Below are 16,986 nucleotides of genomic sequence, written 5' to 3'. Positions count from 1 at the left end.
AAAAACAAAAATTAGTAGATTGGAAGATAATTTTGAGTAAATTCACCAAAAATGCAGAGCAGAAAAATATATAAATTAGTGTAAAAGACAATTTAAGAAATATGTCTGATATATTATGAAGCTTACACATACATTTCCTAGAGTGTTCCAGAAAAAAAAGGATTAGAGATAAAGAAACAATTGTAAAAAGAAAATTTTAGAGATTTTCATAATTTAAGAAAGATGTGATTCCTAAGATCAAAGTTTCTACAAAGTTGAACAATCACTATGCTCTTTTTCCCTGTAAGAATAGTAATAAATACCTTATTGCAACTCGGTAGAATACCGATAGAGGACCCACAATTTGTTAGAGACAAAATAATCTAATCCTATAGATTCTGCCCTATATTTTTACAAAATAAATCAATTTAAAAAATTGTTAAATGTAGTTGAAATAAAAGTGCAGCCATTATGATAATTTCCCTCAATAGAGAAGGCATAATTTCACTGCAACAAATGTCTACAGCTGCAGGGGTACAGAAAAATATTGAAATTTAGTGGCCATGAGATTTAAGGAAGTAAGTTGAAGAGTGTCATAACCCTATCATATGTCCAGACCACTCTATTGCCCTTGTTGTGAGCTCATAAATGCAAACACACACACACACACACACATACACACACACACACACACACCACACACACTCTAAACTGGTGTAATACAATAACCTAGAGGAAGAACAATGAATCGTCAACATATTTTAGATAGAGTTAAGAGAAATAACCCTAGAATTAATTTGTGAATATATTTCCATTGTTTTCTATTAATCTAACACATAATTTAAACTTCTGTGGAAAATTAGCCTTACATAAGAAAATATATACTTTCTTAAAACCATGGATTTCAGTTTTTAAAAGATGCTTTCACCTCAACAAATAAGCAAATATGAACAGAAGAGAGTGAAGACAAAAGTTTAAGATTAATTGTTAGGAAAATTAAACAGTTGATCTTTTTTCTTTTGTTTATCACAATTACGTCCTTCCATTAAAGGGAACCTCATTCTTTTGTAGCCCCTCCCCATAACATAACTGCTTGAGTTGTGGTTAGCTATAACCAAGGAAAATAATGAAGTTGCCTTTAATTTCTTGTCTCTTGTCTGGTTTGAAGGGAATAGGTAAGGGGTAAACTTTTTTTTTTTTTTTTTTTTTACAATCTTGATACTAAAGGGAGAAATTTTCAAAAGGCTGATCTCTTGACAAAGCCTTTCATAAACCCTCAGCCACACCTTAACTTTACTTAATGAGACATATTGAAACAAAAAACCAAACAACTGACACCTCCTTTCTTGACTATACATATCAAAGACCTTATTAAAAAACCTTGGCATTTTTGATGAGAATATAATTTTAAAAACCAAAAAGCTCAAAAGGCCCATGCAAATGAAAACTTCCAACATTTTCTCTCTCTCTCTCTCTCTCTCTCTCTCTCAAAAAAAAAAAAAAAAAAAAAGACTTTCACTTTCCTGTACTACTAATAAACAACTAGGAAATTTGTTTGTGAGAGAAAAAAAAAAAAAAAAAAGAATGACTGTAACAGGTGATGAGCATAAAGAACTCCTCTAGAGAAGGATTTATCAGTCGCATTTTTCAATTATTGAAAGAAGCTTGTATCAAATCATAGGAGTAGCTCAAAATTAATTATCCTTCTTACACAGAGTTTTTGTATTAAAGTCAAGACTCTTAAGTTTTGCAACAGTTGATAGTTTTCCATAAATATTTGAAAAAGAAGAGCTAAGTAATGCCTCAAGATTGCCTTTTAAGCAAAAACACATTCATTTTTCTTTGAAAGTTTTCCTCCCTTTATTGTGAAGTTTTATTGCTTCACAATTACTTCAATATATTTTCCATTTATTCATTTGCTTTAGCAACTGGAGGCTATAAGTCTCAAAACATTAAGGAGCTTCCTGTAATCAGTTTTATTTTTAAAATGATTATTCAAAATTTATATTAAGGAGCTGCTCTTTAAATATTTTCAGTGGAAGTGAAACACATAATAATGCAGACCTCTGTAAGATATCAAAGCAGCAGTGTGAGAGATATGTTTTTCACTTCATTCATTGGGTAACATCTAATGAAGTCACTTTCATAAGAAAATTGTTTTTAAACAAAGTCAATGACAGCAATCATAGTCTGGTACTTATTAAAACTATAATTCTATATTTTCAGTTTTTGAAGAAGAATGTCCTCTATAACATTTCTCCCTGAAGGTTCTGATTCTTTTTAACATGCAGCACATTTAAAATAGGATTCTGTTTATGCTTAAATGAGGAATTAAGCCAAATTTACACTCTTAGGTTGTGTTTTTTTTTCCCCTCCCAGAAAAGCATGCTTACTCATTTGCAAGGCATTTGCACTGAAATATCTGCACTGAACATTACCCAGTCTTGTTTCAAGGTCATTAAAATTCAGAAAATAAACTGTGTGCAGAGTTCCAACAGAGAAATGTGAGCAAACAAAACATAAAGAAACAAAAGAAGTTTGCATGCTACTTCTCAAAACACGTTTAAAGGACCCTTTGCCAGGAATAACACGCAGAGGCTGTAAGAAGGCAACTGTAGAAATCAAAACACACACTTACTTTTTAATATGCATAGATGCACTTGTTTTTCCTATTTTAGGTTAAAAATAAGAGGACACCCCAGTGAGTCTTGCTGGCAGTCGGATAACACACAGGCCCTGACCCTTTAACTCACAGGAATTCTGCACAAAGCTATTTTCACACACACGGTGCTGTATATTCCTGAGATAAGGCAGCAAACACGAAGCCATGAGAAGTGACACAAAGTTGGACTAAATGAAATGTTTACATCTCTTCTGTCACACCGTTGTTCCCCCATTATCTATTCCACACCTGATTTGCCTAAAACAATATTTATTCAGCTTAAAGAGAAAGCATGACTTAAAAACAAAAGGACCCTTTTAAGCAAAAGGACGCCAAGACAATACAAATATTGTATTCCTCCGTTAGCACTGCCAAGTTTAATGTGAAATCAAGCAGAAACAAAAGCAAATCGCCTTATGAGAACTTACAAGCAATGCTCTTGCTATGATTCCCCTCAGAGCACGGAGAGATTTCTCTACTGGTTTTACAATAGCGAGAGTATATTTTAAATAACATCTTAAATCTGCACTCACCAGGCGACAGCAACGGTTGCGTGGCGTAAAAGTGTGCTATTTTCTGCCCCTGATCCATTTCAGTTTTGCCTATAGTTGTCCAACACCCAATAGCCCAGAGCTGCCACCCAGAGGCCCCTTGCACGAGCTGGCTTATTTGCCTGTCAATCTGAGTCCCGGCTTCTGCCTGGTGCGGCTGTGCACTTTGCTGAAGTTTTAATATCATTTCCACACGCTCCCCATCGCCTGAAGTAGGTCATTTGTCCTTTCAGTTCAATAAAGGCTCAAGTCACTTTGCGGGTAATTCTGGGATCAGGCTTAACGTTGTTCACCTTCAAGGGAAGGAGTTCTTGGGAAGAAGTGGGTGGAGAGAAGTAAGCTCACTACAAGGGAATTCGGAGTGTAATCAGAAGGAGAAACTTCCTCTCTTTTTTCCTTCCTTGCTAGGCTGAGCGGCTAGTGCCTCTTTCGCAGGAGTTAGGAATGTAAAGGGAGGACGCTGAGAGGCCCCGCCAGACAAGCCTTTCTCAATCAATTAGCTTGCAGCCATTACTTGTGACCCGAGGTCACGCAGTGTAAGTGTGTGGGGTGTGCCTTCAGGGGTACCAGGGCTCCTTACTGCAGCTTGGATAACCAAAACCAAGCAGACGCTACAACTCAAGAAATATTTTTAATAGAAAATACACTACAGATGTGAAATAGAGCACAGGTAAGTTCCAAGTTTCATTTTTGTAGGAGCAGCTATTTAATTCAGAGAGATATATATTTTCTATTAGGAAATCCAAAACAATATATTTTCCCATGTTGGCTCAAACAGGATTTAGAACGAAGCAGTGAGGCATTTCTTTGATATTAAATTTATAGCTGAGAACACAGAAATGACAAAATAACTAATATATCTTATGGAGACAGACATCTCTTAATTACTTGGCTTCTTAGATTTGGGTTTAGTGTTCTTAAAAACTACTCACCTAGTAGACCTAACTGCTATCAACAAAGTTTTCTATGCTTGAGAAAATCATTCCACGTTGGGGGATAGGAATCGTTGTTTTAAACACTTTCAAAATTATATACTATCTTAATGTCATGAATTTCTCTGATTTTTATAGGTACTGTAATTAGAATTTCTTTTTTTGTTCTCTTTCAGGAGAATGCTTCCTCTCTTGAATATATGTCAAAAAGTGAGAGTTCAAAAGAACAAAAAGTAAGTGTAACACTAAGGAGAAACACTGCAGGTTTATTTAAACTTCATACGTTAAGTTTGCGTATTCCTCAAAAACACTTTAAAAATAATAGCCACCATCATTATCAGTAAATTCGTGGCACAGACTTATCAGGGAATTTTATTTCAAACCAAATTATGCGTTGCAATATTACAACCCAATTCAGGAGCACATGCTTCCTAGTGATTATGTTAGATGATCACCCCATCCCCCAAATAGCATCACTCAAAGATGGATTTGCCATACCCACATTTTCTCACCCTATTTACTTGATGATGTGCAGCCCTATATGGGAATGGCAATATTTCACATGGGTGCTGATCTTAGCATTTCCATCTCATTAGCCTTTACATGACCATTTGAATTGCCTGACTTTAATAAAACAAACCCAAAATGCAAGAATGAATACGACAGGTGAGAGAAACAGGATCAAATAATACTAGCTGGTTGATAGAATCAATTTTGAAAACTACAGTTACAGAGAATATGCTAATAAGAACATTAAAATTAGTATGGGTATGTGTTAGGGCTGAAATTTGGGTTTTCTACTTTTTTCAATATGCATTGGGAATCATTGATAGGTTTTGAAACGGTAATTGATATAGCCTCTAAATAAGTTTAAAATTATCATAAGTCAAATAACAATAAAAAGCTCTTGTTGGCTTTTAGTGACTCAGTCGTGCCAATTATATGCTAAAAACAGACATTATGGAGAAGCACTTTGGTCTTTTTAGTCAATAAATATGTAGAAAATCAAGAATTCTAATTATTCCTTGAGAGATACCTAGTCTTTAGAAATTCTATGACTCAATGTCACTCTGTAATTCTCTGTTCCATTTTCATCTGATATAAAAAAAAAGCTTTATTTTTTTCTCATTCAAGGCTAACAACTAACTCCTAAGAGTCAACAGGACCACCAGCCTTATCTATTAGAAGTCTATAAGCCAATACCTCAAGGGTCTGGCCTCTATTGCAACACAACTTCCGCATGTACAAAACAAAGGACTTCCTGAGAAGTGCAGAAAAGTCACTAATAACCCACGTAAAACACACCCCAGAATTTGAAAGAGCTTTGGTTATTTCATATTCTCTAATGTATTTTTTATGGCCAGTTGACTAAAACAACCACCGACATTTCTGAATTACACACAGGTTATGAAAATAATCTCCTTTGCAAAAGAGTTGAATCTTACATTAAAAAGATCACTACCAGCACACTATTGAAAAGAGTCTTTCAAATTTTCCCCACTCACTTCCTACCTTCATGGGAAAAAAGTCTACTATGCTAGATGTGATGGAGATTGAAAGGTACATTGCAGGTACTTTTTGTTAAATTCATATAATTTGAAAAAATTTTCAATAGCTCATATAATTTTACTACCAAAATTTTATCATGTTCATTTAGAAATTTTAACATAGTATACATAACAAATATGAAAATAATTTAAAAGTATGCTTTAATTAATTATAAAGCCATTCAAGACGATAGAATATAATATTTCCATATGGAGTTATAAAGACTTTCTAAGCATTACATAATAACAAATATCAGCCACTTACTATGTGGTGTTGACATTTCCCACATTAATTCTGTTCTACATCTATGTATGTTTCCCTACTCTACTTATCTGCAATGCTTTGGAAGGTGGTCAACATCACTATCAAACTTCTTGTTTTCCAAGACATGTGATTAGCAGTCTGCCATCCTACGCTGGACTTAGCCAACTTTGACTTAAAACACCTACACAGAAAAATCCCAAAAAACTAAGCTTCATAGAAGCGATCTCTGTCCCATTCTCCTAAGGCTAATGATGTTGCATTAAGCAAAACACAACAGGTGATCTACACATGTAGACAGACTATTCTTATCCATTTGAAAGTCAAGAAAGTATTTCAATATGTTTTCATTAACTACCTTCAGGTTCCTGGGCCTATTCCACCAAAAACATGGATTGCCATGATTTAATCATTGAGTAGCAATAGAAGGTGTTGCTGCTTGGGATACGTAAAGGAGTATTCTCACAGCACCATTTTTCCTTGTTTTGGTATAAGTAGCTAAAAATAGGAAGGTAGGGAAGGGACTGGCATATGACACATTACTTCCTACCAAATTTAGTTAAAGCATTGTAGGTGGTAGCAGAGGTATGCAGATGGTGGAGAGAAGCTTATTAGCTTTTTATGCTTGTAAAACTACATTGTTTTGGATATAGGGCACCACCTTACTTTAGAGAGGAAAGTTAGACTCTATATATGCTGCCCAGGCTCTAGATGGGAGGTCTGTACACCAACCTGTCACACAGCTGGAGCTACAGCAAAGGGATTAAACCGGTATGAATGGGTTTGAACCAGCAAGAAGTGGATGGTAAAAAATAAATAAATAAATAAATAAATAAATAAATAAACAACAACAGGTGTCATCTGGCTGTAAACATGACATAGGCTAATTCAATGTTAGGCAAATAGAAAACAAATGTAAAATAGAGGGTATGTAAAAATGTAACAGAGAAAGGGGGAAAAGAACATTATCAAATAGAGAGCAATAACTTAGTATATTATCTATTAAAATAGGTGAAAAACAGGCATTTTAAATCGAATTCAGAAGTCATGACTCTTATAATATATAAAGGAGAAAAAAGACCTTTAAAAAACCCAAGAAAAAAACAAATGGAAATACACACTTTCACAATGAAAAGGAGTATAGTGAATAAAGAAACAAAATGAAGTAAAAATAAGAAATGACATGATTTTGTTATAATTAACTGAAATTTTCCTCTTCCCATGCATTTTAGTATTTCTGCCCTGTTACTTTATCTATTGGAAAAATTTAAAAGTATGTAAAAATCATGTCCATGTATGTATATAGCTTTTGTTTTCTTCTTTGAGAGCATATGGCAAGAGTCATTGCTTTCACCCAGTGACAAATGCCTTCCCACGGCATCTACTACTTTGACCTTTAATTAGATCTTCCCAGAACATCTAAAACAACTCATGTCTGAGACCATCCCTATCTGGATAGATCCCAGAGGATTGGGGCAGTAGCAGAAAAGCAAGAAATAATCTTACTGTAGTGTAGGGTATGTGTAGAAAAATGATAAGCAAGTAGGGAGTTGAGTGAGTTTGTTAAAAAAAAAAAAAAAAAAAAAAAAGGAAAGGAAAAGAAGAACGAAGGAAGGAAAACATGGAGAACTCTGCATAAATGAGTCCTTAATGAAAACTGAAAGCTGAACAAAGTAGTGGAATATAAAAGCAAAATCTCATGCCGAAGAATGAGTCCAGGTTGGCCAAACACACCCAGTTAATAACTTTTTTTGTTTCAATAAATATATAAAGAATAAGTCTGGATGCTCTTATTTAAAGATCTTGCTAAACAAACAAAAACCCCCAATAAAACAAAGAAAGATAATAAAGTATGGAGATTAGAAATAAAAAGAAAAAAGGAGCAACACAGAAAGGGAGAGAGAGAAAGACAGGTGATATTGAGAAAGAATGAGAGATGAACTGGCAGTAATCTGAAAAAATAAATAAATGATTAGAATGGGAGAAAGAATGGCTTCTGAAGAAATAATATGAAATGCATATATGTAAATGGTGCTGATATTCGTTGCTATATTAATATAAGTAGAGGTTTTAGAAGAGAATGCAGAAAATTGCCTAATTGGACTGGAGATGATAGCCAATAGGGTTGAGAAAGCTGGAGCGATTGGAAAGTATGAGTTAGACCAGCCGTGGGCAAACTATGGCCCCGCGGGCCGGATCCGGCCCGTTCGGCTGTTCTATCCGGCCCGCGGAGCCGAAAGAGCAGAGGGTTCTCTTGCTCTCCCCTCTGCTCCTTCACCAGCAGCAGTGTTAACATGGCAACGTCAGGAAACACGGCCACAGCTCCTTCTTCTGAGTGGGCGGATATAAATCAGTAGAAGGAACAACCTCTCAATCTTCCAGAGGCTCCTTGTAATGCCCGCGGACGCGTCCCCCGACATCACCCTGGGAATGCGTAGACACGTTATCGTGGTGATGTAGGGAGACACGCCCCTGGAGAGCACAGTATCAGAGCATTAGCTAAAAAGGAGACCAACAACACTGTTCCCACTGAAGTTGATGTTTTAAAGACCAAAAACCTTTCAATCCAGTCTACATTGCCATCTACATCTACGTCCCGTGCATAATTTGGAAGTTGCACTAAAGAAAATGTTTAATTTACTGTTTACACATTTTGTGCTTTTGTATTTGTTTTAGTTTTAAATTATTTTATTATATTTAAGTTTAATTTGAAAGGCTTTTGTACCTTTCCTTTGTTAGGCAATTTTATTTTGCCTTTGCCATCTTCAATATAAGGTATGTTATTGTGCTATGATTCCTCCATTTTTTGAAGTTTCAAATTATAATAATTAGTGTTTACATTCTTCTTGTTAAAATGTTTGAAATGAATAAAACTATTGAAATAAAAAAAAAAAGACCGTACCCTTTTATGTAATGATGTTTACTTTGAATTTATATTAGTTTACACAAACATTCCATCCATGCTTTTGTTCCGGCCCTCCGGTCCAGTTTAAGAACCCATTGTGGCCCTCGAGTCAAAAAGTTTGCCCACCCCTGAGTTAGATTCAGATCAAAGAAAATAAAGAAATTCACAATTTATATGTGAATGGAGAAAAATCATAAATTGGGACAAATTAGAATGTCTTGCCTAGGGAAAGGCAAATGCTACAGTCTGATTCAATAGAAAACTCTATGGGGTAGTTTTGAGCTCTTCAGGGAGAATCTTCTGTGAGGCCAGGGCTAAACTGGAATTCTTCTATCAGGATTATCTTTTGTTTTTTTTATTGATATTTTACAGAGAGGAAGGGAGAGGGATAGAGAGCTAGAAACATCGATGAGAGAGAAACATCGATCAGCTGCCTCCTGCACACCTCCCACTGAGGATGTGCCCGCAACCAAGGTACATGCCCTTGACCAGAATCGAACCCGGGACCCTTCAGTCCGCAGGCCGACGCTCTATCCACTGAGCCAAACCGGTTTCGGCAGGATTATCTTTTGATCAGATGTGGGATGCTGAGTAGTCAGTTCACGTGAGCCTTCATGGTCAATAGATTCCTTCCAGTCAAGTCATTGTTCTAGGTTAAGCATGTCAAACTCATGGCCTGCAGGCCACATGTGGCCCACAATGAATATTTTTGTGGTCCTGCCAATATGACAGTATGTAAGAAACATTTTAATAAAAATTTTGTAACTTAATTTTTACAATATCCGGTTATACATAATTATTAATATTGAACTACAACGTTCGCTAATGACTGATTACTATAATCGTGTTGCATTCATTTCCTTTACACGCCTTATGTGCAGGCACACCATTTCTCTCCTCTAATACTAACAGTGAATATTTTAGCAGCTGATTGCCACATCATTAGTCTTGGACTGACTTGTTTGGTGTGTGCAACAAGAAATACTTCACTTTCGAAGAACAAGGAAAACAGGTTTATTTGCATTATGCTTATTAATTTGTGCAGTTATTCAGTGTCTGGTATGTTAATGTTAAAAAAAAATAATTGACTTTTATTTAAATGTCTTATTATTTTATGTTAATGATTACTTATTTATTTCAGCCCTTTGTATTCATCATGTCTCTATTGAAAAGAATCTATATTTCTATGAAAATTGAACCTTTGTTTTTTGTGGCCCACGTAAACTTAAACCTTGTTTATTTGGCCCATATTAGCCTTTGTGTTTGACATGCTTGCTCTAGGTATTAGCAGCTAAACCTCCATTTAGAAGAGGGTGTGATGTGCTATTCAACACAAAGGCAGTTGAAGTTTTGTGGTTCCAATTCTAAAATTTTCAATAAAGAGCTGTTTTTCAGATCCTAACCGCTATTTAATTAGATTGGGGAATTGTTGCCATGTTTGTCATTTTGACCCCAATTCTTAGCTAAATTAATTAACTTTGAAGCTTTTAAGGAAAGGAAATTGATTCTAACTATGGCATGTGTTCAAAAGTTATGTAAATATCTGAGCTAAAGCACTTTTGGATGTATTATACAGATTACCCATTACAAAGTTTATTCTTTTCTTGCTCCCTTTCCTTTCAGAAAATGAAGCTCAAGAAATAACAGTCAAATGTTACAGGATCCTTTATGGGCAGAGTACTATGAAGACTTGTGAAGCCATTTCCTACTTTAAGTGCATTTTCTCCCATTTCCAAACTAACAAAAATCTAAACTCCTTAATGCAGCAAAAAATGTTCATCATAATCTAACTCCAGACTTTATAGTCTCATGACTCTATACTACCCCACCCTTAATTTATGATCCAGACATATTAAATATCTTGCCACACCAAAGTAATTAATTCTAATTAGGTTTTTAGTGTCTCCTTCAAAAATATGATTTGGAAGTCAAGGATCATCATTGGGAATCCATCAAGAGAAAAATAGAAAATAAAATAAGTGGGGGGAAAAACTCAGAGAAATAGAGAATATGCGTGAACAGAATAAAATTTCAAAGAAATAATAATAATGCCCAGAAATACAAGAAGAAATATTGCTTGGTGAAATAAGACAGAATATGGAAAAGAAGAAAGAAAGAAAGAAAGAAAGAAAGAAAGAAAGAAAGAAAGAAAGAAAGAAAGAAAGAAAGAAAGATAATTATAAATTTAACATATGAACACCAAAATAAAAATTAGTAAAAATCATAAAAGAAAATGAAGGGTAAACTGAAAAAGCTAAACACATAAATAAAGGAGAGAAAAGACTTTTTAAAAGTAGGTGGTCAATGAAGATAACCCAGCACTCATCATATGGTAATTCTTTAAGAAATGAAGATTAGAGAAAATGTTAATAAAGAAATTGGTAAGGCTGTACCACAAAGAAATTTCTTATAATTGACTACTTGAATCATTAGATTGAAAGGATCTTTCAAGTGCCCCAAATCAGAGGATAAAGAAAGATCCACACTAAGGCATATTCTAATATATTTATAACTCTATAAATAAAGATATAATCTCAAAAGCTTTTTAGTGAGAAAAGCAGGTGGTATACAAAAGATCAGGATCAAAATGACCATGGTCTTCTCAACAAGAACATTGGAAATTGGAAGGTATGAAAAATGCTTTTAAAATTCTGAGTGAAAATTACTTCAAATTTTTAATTCTATTCTCAACCAAAGATTCAATCAAGTATCAAGTAGAATAAAAATGTTTCTCAACATATAAGTCTGTGAAATATTTATCATCTGTAGAACCTTTCTCAAAACATTACCAGAACACGAGCTCCAGCAAAAAATAAAAGAGAGAGCAACCCAGAGAGAAAAAAAAAAAAAAAAAAAAAAGTAAAAAGGACATCATTTCTAGAAAGAAGAGGGTACTAACATCATAAAATGGAAAATTTTCTAGGATGATGGATAAACAATGTCTGAATTGCATATTTTTATAGATGTCTTTAGAAAACAAGCAAACAAGATAAAAGCAGGAGAAAAGAGGGAATCCAGGGTGGGTTTTCTTTAAGGAAAAAAAATAAGAAAAGAAAAATGGAAAAACAAATGCTAGACCATTTGACCAACTTGTCTGTGTAGAAAGTTGAGTAGAGAAGCATTTCATAAAGATTTTGGAGCCCTAACTGGTTTGGCTCAGTGGATAGAGCATCAGCCTGTGGAAGGGTCCCGGGTTTGATTCCAGTCAAGGGCATGTACCTTGGTTGCGGGCACATCCAGTAGGGGAGTGCAGGAGGCAGCTGATCGATGTTTCTAACTCTCTATTCCTCTCCCTTCCTCTCTGTAAAAAATCAATAAAATATATTTAAAAAAAAGATTTTGGAGCTTTTGGGAAGATAGTGAAAATAGAAAGGATGACAGAAAGATAGGAAGGGAGGGAGGGGAAAAGGAAGGAATATGGTGTTGGAGTTGGGGGAGAAGAACTGGGCATAAAAGAAAATAAATAAAGTACTTACTAATTAAAGGGAAATTATACCATTCTAATTCTATAATTATATCATATCTCCAAGCTCAGCTACATTATTTGTATAGTCTTAATAATTAAAAACCCAGATATAGATTTAAACCAAAATGGAGATATAGTGATAATGGAAGAATTAGAGTAAAAAAAAAATGGGTATTTTAGCAAAGTTTAAAGCTTCATCCGTAGCAAAAGGAAGTCAATAAGATCTAACTTCAGGAATCCAGAGATAGCCATATGCTTATTATTTTAAAATACAGAAGTAAAATAAAAATCAAAGATGTTGGAAGTGGTTGCCCATCTGCCTTGGTGCCAAGGGCTTTATTTCTTTAGGTTTTTAACTTTTAAACTTATTTCTTTTAAATATGTATGAATATATTTATTTGTTAACTTAATCCTCTTTCTTTTGGGTATAATTATAACAATCAAATTAAGTAGAAATGTGCTCTTTCTTCTTTAAAATATTTCCACATAAGTAGATTATATTACTAATATAAATTTATTAAATTAATGAATTATTGTATGAATACTAGTATATGCTGTAGTAAAACATTCCATTCTTCATAAAGAAATGAAAGATTAGTTCAGTATAATACGATGCATATAAACAAGTTACATGTTAAATTTGATAGTAAATATAGCTTCTTGAAGGAATCTGTAAAGCAAAGTTGATTTAAAAATCATATTATTTAGTAAAGGGACTATTCATTCCTAAAACTGTCTCTATTATTTTTACCTGATTTTCAGAACCGTGAATTTTCTTCAGGTGAAGCTCTGGTTGAGTGTTGTTATTCATTTGGATCTTCATATCACTGTGGGCAGTCTAAACAACTGCTGGAGAGAAGAAATGTTGACCTGTTTATTCAGAATTAGCCCTCATTCAAAGACTTTTTATCAGTATACTAATGCCAATTTTATAAACTTGTTAATAATGTCTTGTTAATCTTCCTCAACTCTAAAACAAATTTAATACAAAAAAATAACTTCCAGAGTCTAATGGCTTTTCAAATATAATATTTTCACAAAACACACAGAGAGCAAAGTACAAAGAGTTTACAAACAGGATGAGACTCTCCACTATTATTTCTGAAGAGCATCCTAGTCTGATGTTTTCCCTTCTGCCATTCTTAGAGAAAGTACATTATCCACAGCAGGTCAGTTCAAATCCTACTTATTTCCTCAGGAATTGGGGTCTGGCAGCACGCAGCATCCTTGGGAAAGGAGCCTAAAATTACCAAAAAGGCCATCTCAGTAAGACATCAGGAAGCGCAACTGTTTCCATTGACATGAACATAATGAAAACAAAATGCTCTAGAACTAAGTGCTTTGTAAACCATAGTTTGTAAAAATATCACACATGCTGTGTTTTGACCACCCACAAGAAATCAAAGTCACTGTATCACAACACAAGCATCCTGGTCCTACTGATGTTTATGATTCTAAAATCAGGAGCAGGTTCATGGGACGCAGTGGCTCAGTATCTGCTAAGGCAAGGTTAGAAAAAAAAAAAAAAGCTTTAAAATGCCCTCTTTGTTCCTGCCCTGCCGTGGGAATTCATGGTATGCAACATCAAAGGCGAAAATCCAGGTCACCTCTGTTGGATATAGCCATGTGGGTGTGTGAATTAAAAACACACAACAGAGAACCTGACTGATTCCTATTTCAATCTGGTCTCTTCTTCGACTGCTCCTTTATTGATAATGAAAGGAGAGGCCTCAAACCAGTTTCAGGATGTGCTGATTCTCAGAAAAGTGATTCAGAATGGTCAAATACTCCAGTACTTTCAGGAAATGACCAACACAAAGGCAGGTCGAAATATTCATAGCTTAAAGTAAAAGACCCCTCTCCCCCCAAAAAAATTCCGGGAATATTTGTTCCACCATGAACTAGATGAGAAATCCAGCTGTTCAGGCACAGCTGGAGAATGTGTAGAAGTGAACCATAACACACCTGGTTTAGCTTCTCAAGAAACTAAATGTTTTGATGCTATGAGGACCTAGCTTGGTAGGATGTTTCACAGTGAGCAAAAAGATCACCCATCTAGCAGCTAAGATCAATGGATCCCGTTGAGTGGTCAGACCCTCAAAGAAATGGGTCACTTATGTCCAAGAATTCAAAGCTTATATCTTACAACTGGTAGAAGTACAGAGATAAAAACACACACACACACACACACACACAAAAAAAAAACAAAACACAAAAAAACCTTGGTAGCCTATACTAGTCAAAAACAGGGGTCAGCTGATAGATGCAAAGGAAGAAAGAGATACAAAGAAATAAGATATTGTTATCATTTTAGTCATTAGGATGCTTCTTTTGAACATATCTTGCCAAAGCCACTTCTGCAACTGGATTTTCAATTTTCTTCCCACAAAAGTTATTATTGCATTACCTGCTTTCCACTTAACAAAACCCAGCTCTCTTGGAAGGCTCCTCTCAAATTGTACCTCCTTGGTAACAATTTCTTTGACCATCCTACACCATGGCAGTTTGTAATAAATTCATCTGTTCATCTATGCCTCTCTGGGCAGTTATCTTATACTTTCCTGAGATGTTTGGTGTGTGTGTGTGTGTGCGCTTTATCTGTTTGTTTAAGCCAATGCCTTGTCTCCTTTGCTACAGTGCAAATCCCCTGAGGTCAAGAATCAGGCTTTCTGTTTTAATTTCCTACAGCTCTTCCCTTAATCTTATGCAATTAATATGTAATGGTTGACAAAAGAACCAGCATAAATTTTTTCATTTAGCGTAAGTAATATTGGAAGGCTCCTGCTGTCTCACAATTCATTTTTAAAAGAGACTTGCCATGACCTTGTGAAGAAATATTATCCAATCATCTGAAGCTTTTCTTTCCAATTATTTAGGAGTTTGGCTGAGAATGAAATGATAAATAATAGAGGGACAATATTTACAGAGCAGGTTCTGAGTTGCTTGTCAGTAATGCTGCAAGTTATCTTGATATTTATGGGTTCATAAAGACTTTATTTATAATTTGCCCCCTCTACACAGGAGTAGGATGAGTCTGGAATTTATATCCAGACGTTATTTCATTTACATTTTTAAAATCTATATTGCTTTTAAAATGAGACCAAATTCAAGGTAATTATTAAATGCTGTTTCTTAACTATGTCTAAGTTCAAAGTCCATGTACTTTTTTGAAGAATTTTTTTCCCAGTGAAGATTCAGATGGTCTGAGAAAAAAATGGGTCTTAGACTTGAGGAGACACAAAGATGTATATGCTTAGAAGTATTATTAATCATGCACAGGATAAAATACATTAAATAAAAAGTAACCTTGGTAAACCTAAGAAACTCTATTATGTTCATGACCAACTTGAAAACATACCTAGATATACTGAAAGTGCCTTCATTATTTCTATTAAAATTTTCCTTTCTTTGTTTGCTTATAGGAAAAATATACTATTTCCAATTATGAATATGCACATTATTTTGAGTAAGTAAAGACAGAAAAAAATGTTGTAAAATACATCATTGCATCTGAGTTACACAAGGAGTTAAATGCAGAATTGAGGCCCATTATGTGGTCAGCTATGTGACAGCTACCTAAAAGAATACAAATTCTCATGATAGAGTCCTTTCTGGCAGAAAGATGACAAGATGAAATAGACACTCATATAGGGAAAGACACCTGAGTGCAAAAAAACGCAGGTTTTGGTGCAAAGGAAAGGTTTGAATCTATGTTCTGTTTCTTTCTACCAGAGAAACCCTGGGAAAGGAACTGACAATCTACAGGGCCCCAATTTCTACACCTCTACAAGCATGATTGTTCCCCATGCCCTGGGTGCTATGTGAATTAAATGAAACATACAATGTAGAGTGCCTAGCAGAATACATGGAAAATTATGGCCATTCACCAGGTGTATGTTCCCTTTCTGTTCTACCCTCAGATATATCAGTTCAAGACAGCAGATGTGTAATCTTATCCTAGCTAAGAAAGAGGGAATATGCTAATTGACCGTCACACCCTCACAAAGATGGAAGTGCCCATAGCCAATAAGGAGGGAATATGCTAATTGACTGCCATGCCCTTAAAGATGGCGGCGCCCAGTCCCCTCAGCCCCAGAGGGTGGCAGGTGTGCAGCACGGCCGGGCCCGCCTCTAGACAGGTCCAGCTGCTCCATGCACCTGCCTCCAGAGTCCTCTAGTCCTCTCAGCCCCCCAGCCGTCCAGGGTCAGCCCAAGGCGCAGGCAAGCCCCGTGTGTCAGCTTCCCAGCCGACGCTCAAGGTGCAGGCAAGCCTTAGATGGTGGCTGCCCAGCCTACGCCTGAAGTGCAGGCAAGCCTCAGATGGTGGCTGCCCAGCTGCCCAGGGCCACCCGGGGCTCAGGTAATCAGGACCAGCTGAGGCTTGTGCTGCTGGCAGTGGCAGCAGCAGAGGTGTAATGGGGGCATCGTCTTCCCCTGATCTCTGTCACCTCCTGCCCCTGAGGGCTCCCAGACTGTGAGAGGAGCAGGCCAGGCTGAGGGACCCCCCTCCAGTGCATGAATTTTCATGCATCGGGCCTCTAGTTTGAAAGAAAAAGACTCCCACATTCAGAAAAGGTTTTATGTAGGAGAGAGGATTTGGATGGACTTTATGGCAGGAAGAAAATGAGCAGTAGAAACTGTGTTTGGATAAAGCAAAAGGTGTTTACATGAAAGTACAAGCA

At 35.7% G+C, this 16,986-nt stretch overlaps 1 protein-coding gene across 2 annotated transcripts in view; it reads right to left on the bottom strand.

The window, feature by feature from the left end:
- The window catches only part of LOC308242393 (uncharacterized protein), a 241,579-nt gene that overhangs the window by 102,658 nt on the left and 121,935 nt on the right, over positions 1-16,986 (bottom strand). For both annotated transcript variants that reach the window (XM_080656609.1, XM_080656608.1), the window contains exon 4: positions 13,056-13,153. In XM_080656609.1, the coding sequence (XP_080512735.1) occupies positions 13,056-13,127 (72 nt within the window). In that variant the 5' untranslated portion in view covers positions 13,128-13,153. The remainder of the gene's footprint in view (positions 1-13,055; positions 13,154-16,986) is intronic.

The sequence above is a fragment of the Plecotus auritus genome, assembly GCF_963455305.1.
Source record: "Plecotus auritus genome assembly, chromosome: 2".
NCBI classification, from domain to species: Eukaryota; Metazoa; Chordata; class Mammalia; order Chiroptera; family Vespertilionidae; genus Plecotus; species Plecotus auritus.
This window is presented reverse-complemented; position numbering and strand designations above follow the sequence as displayed.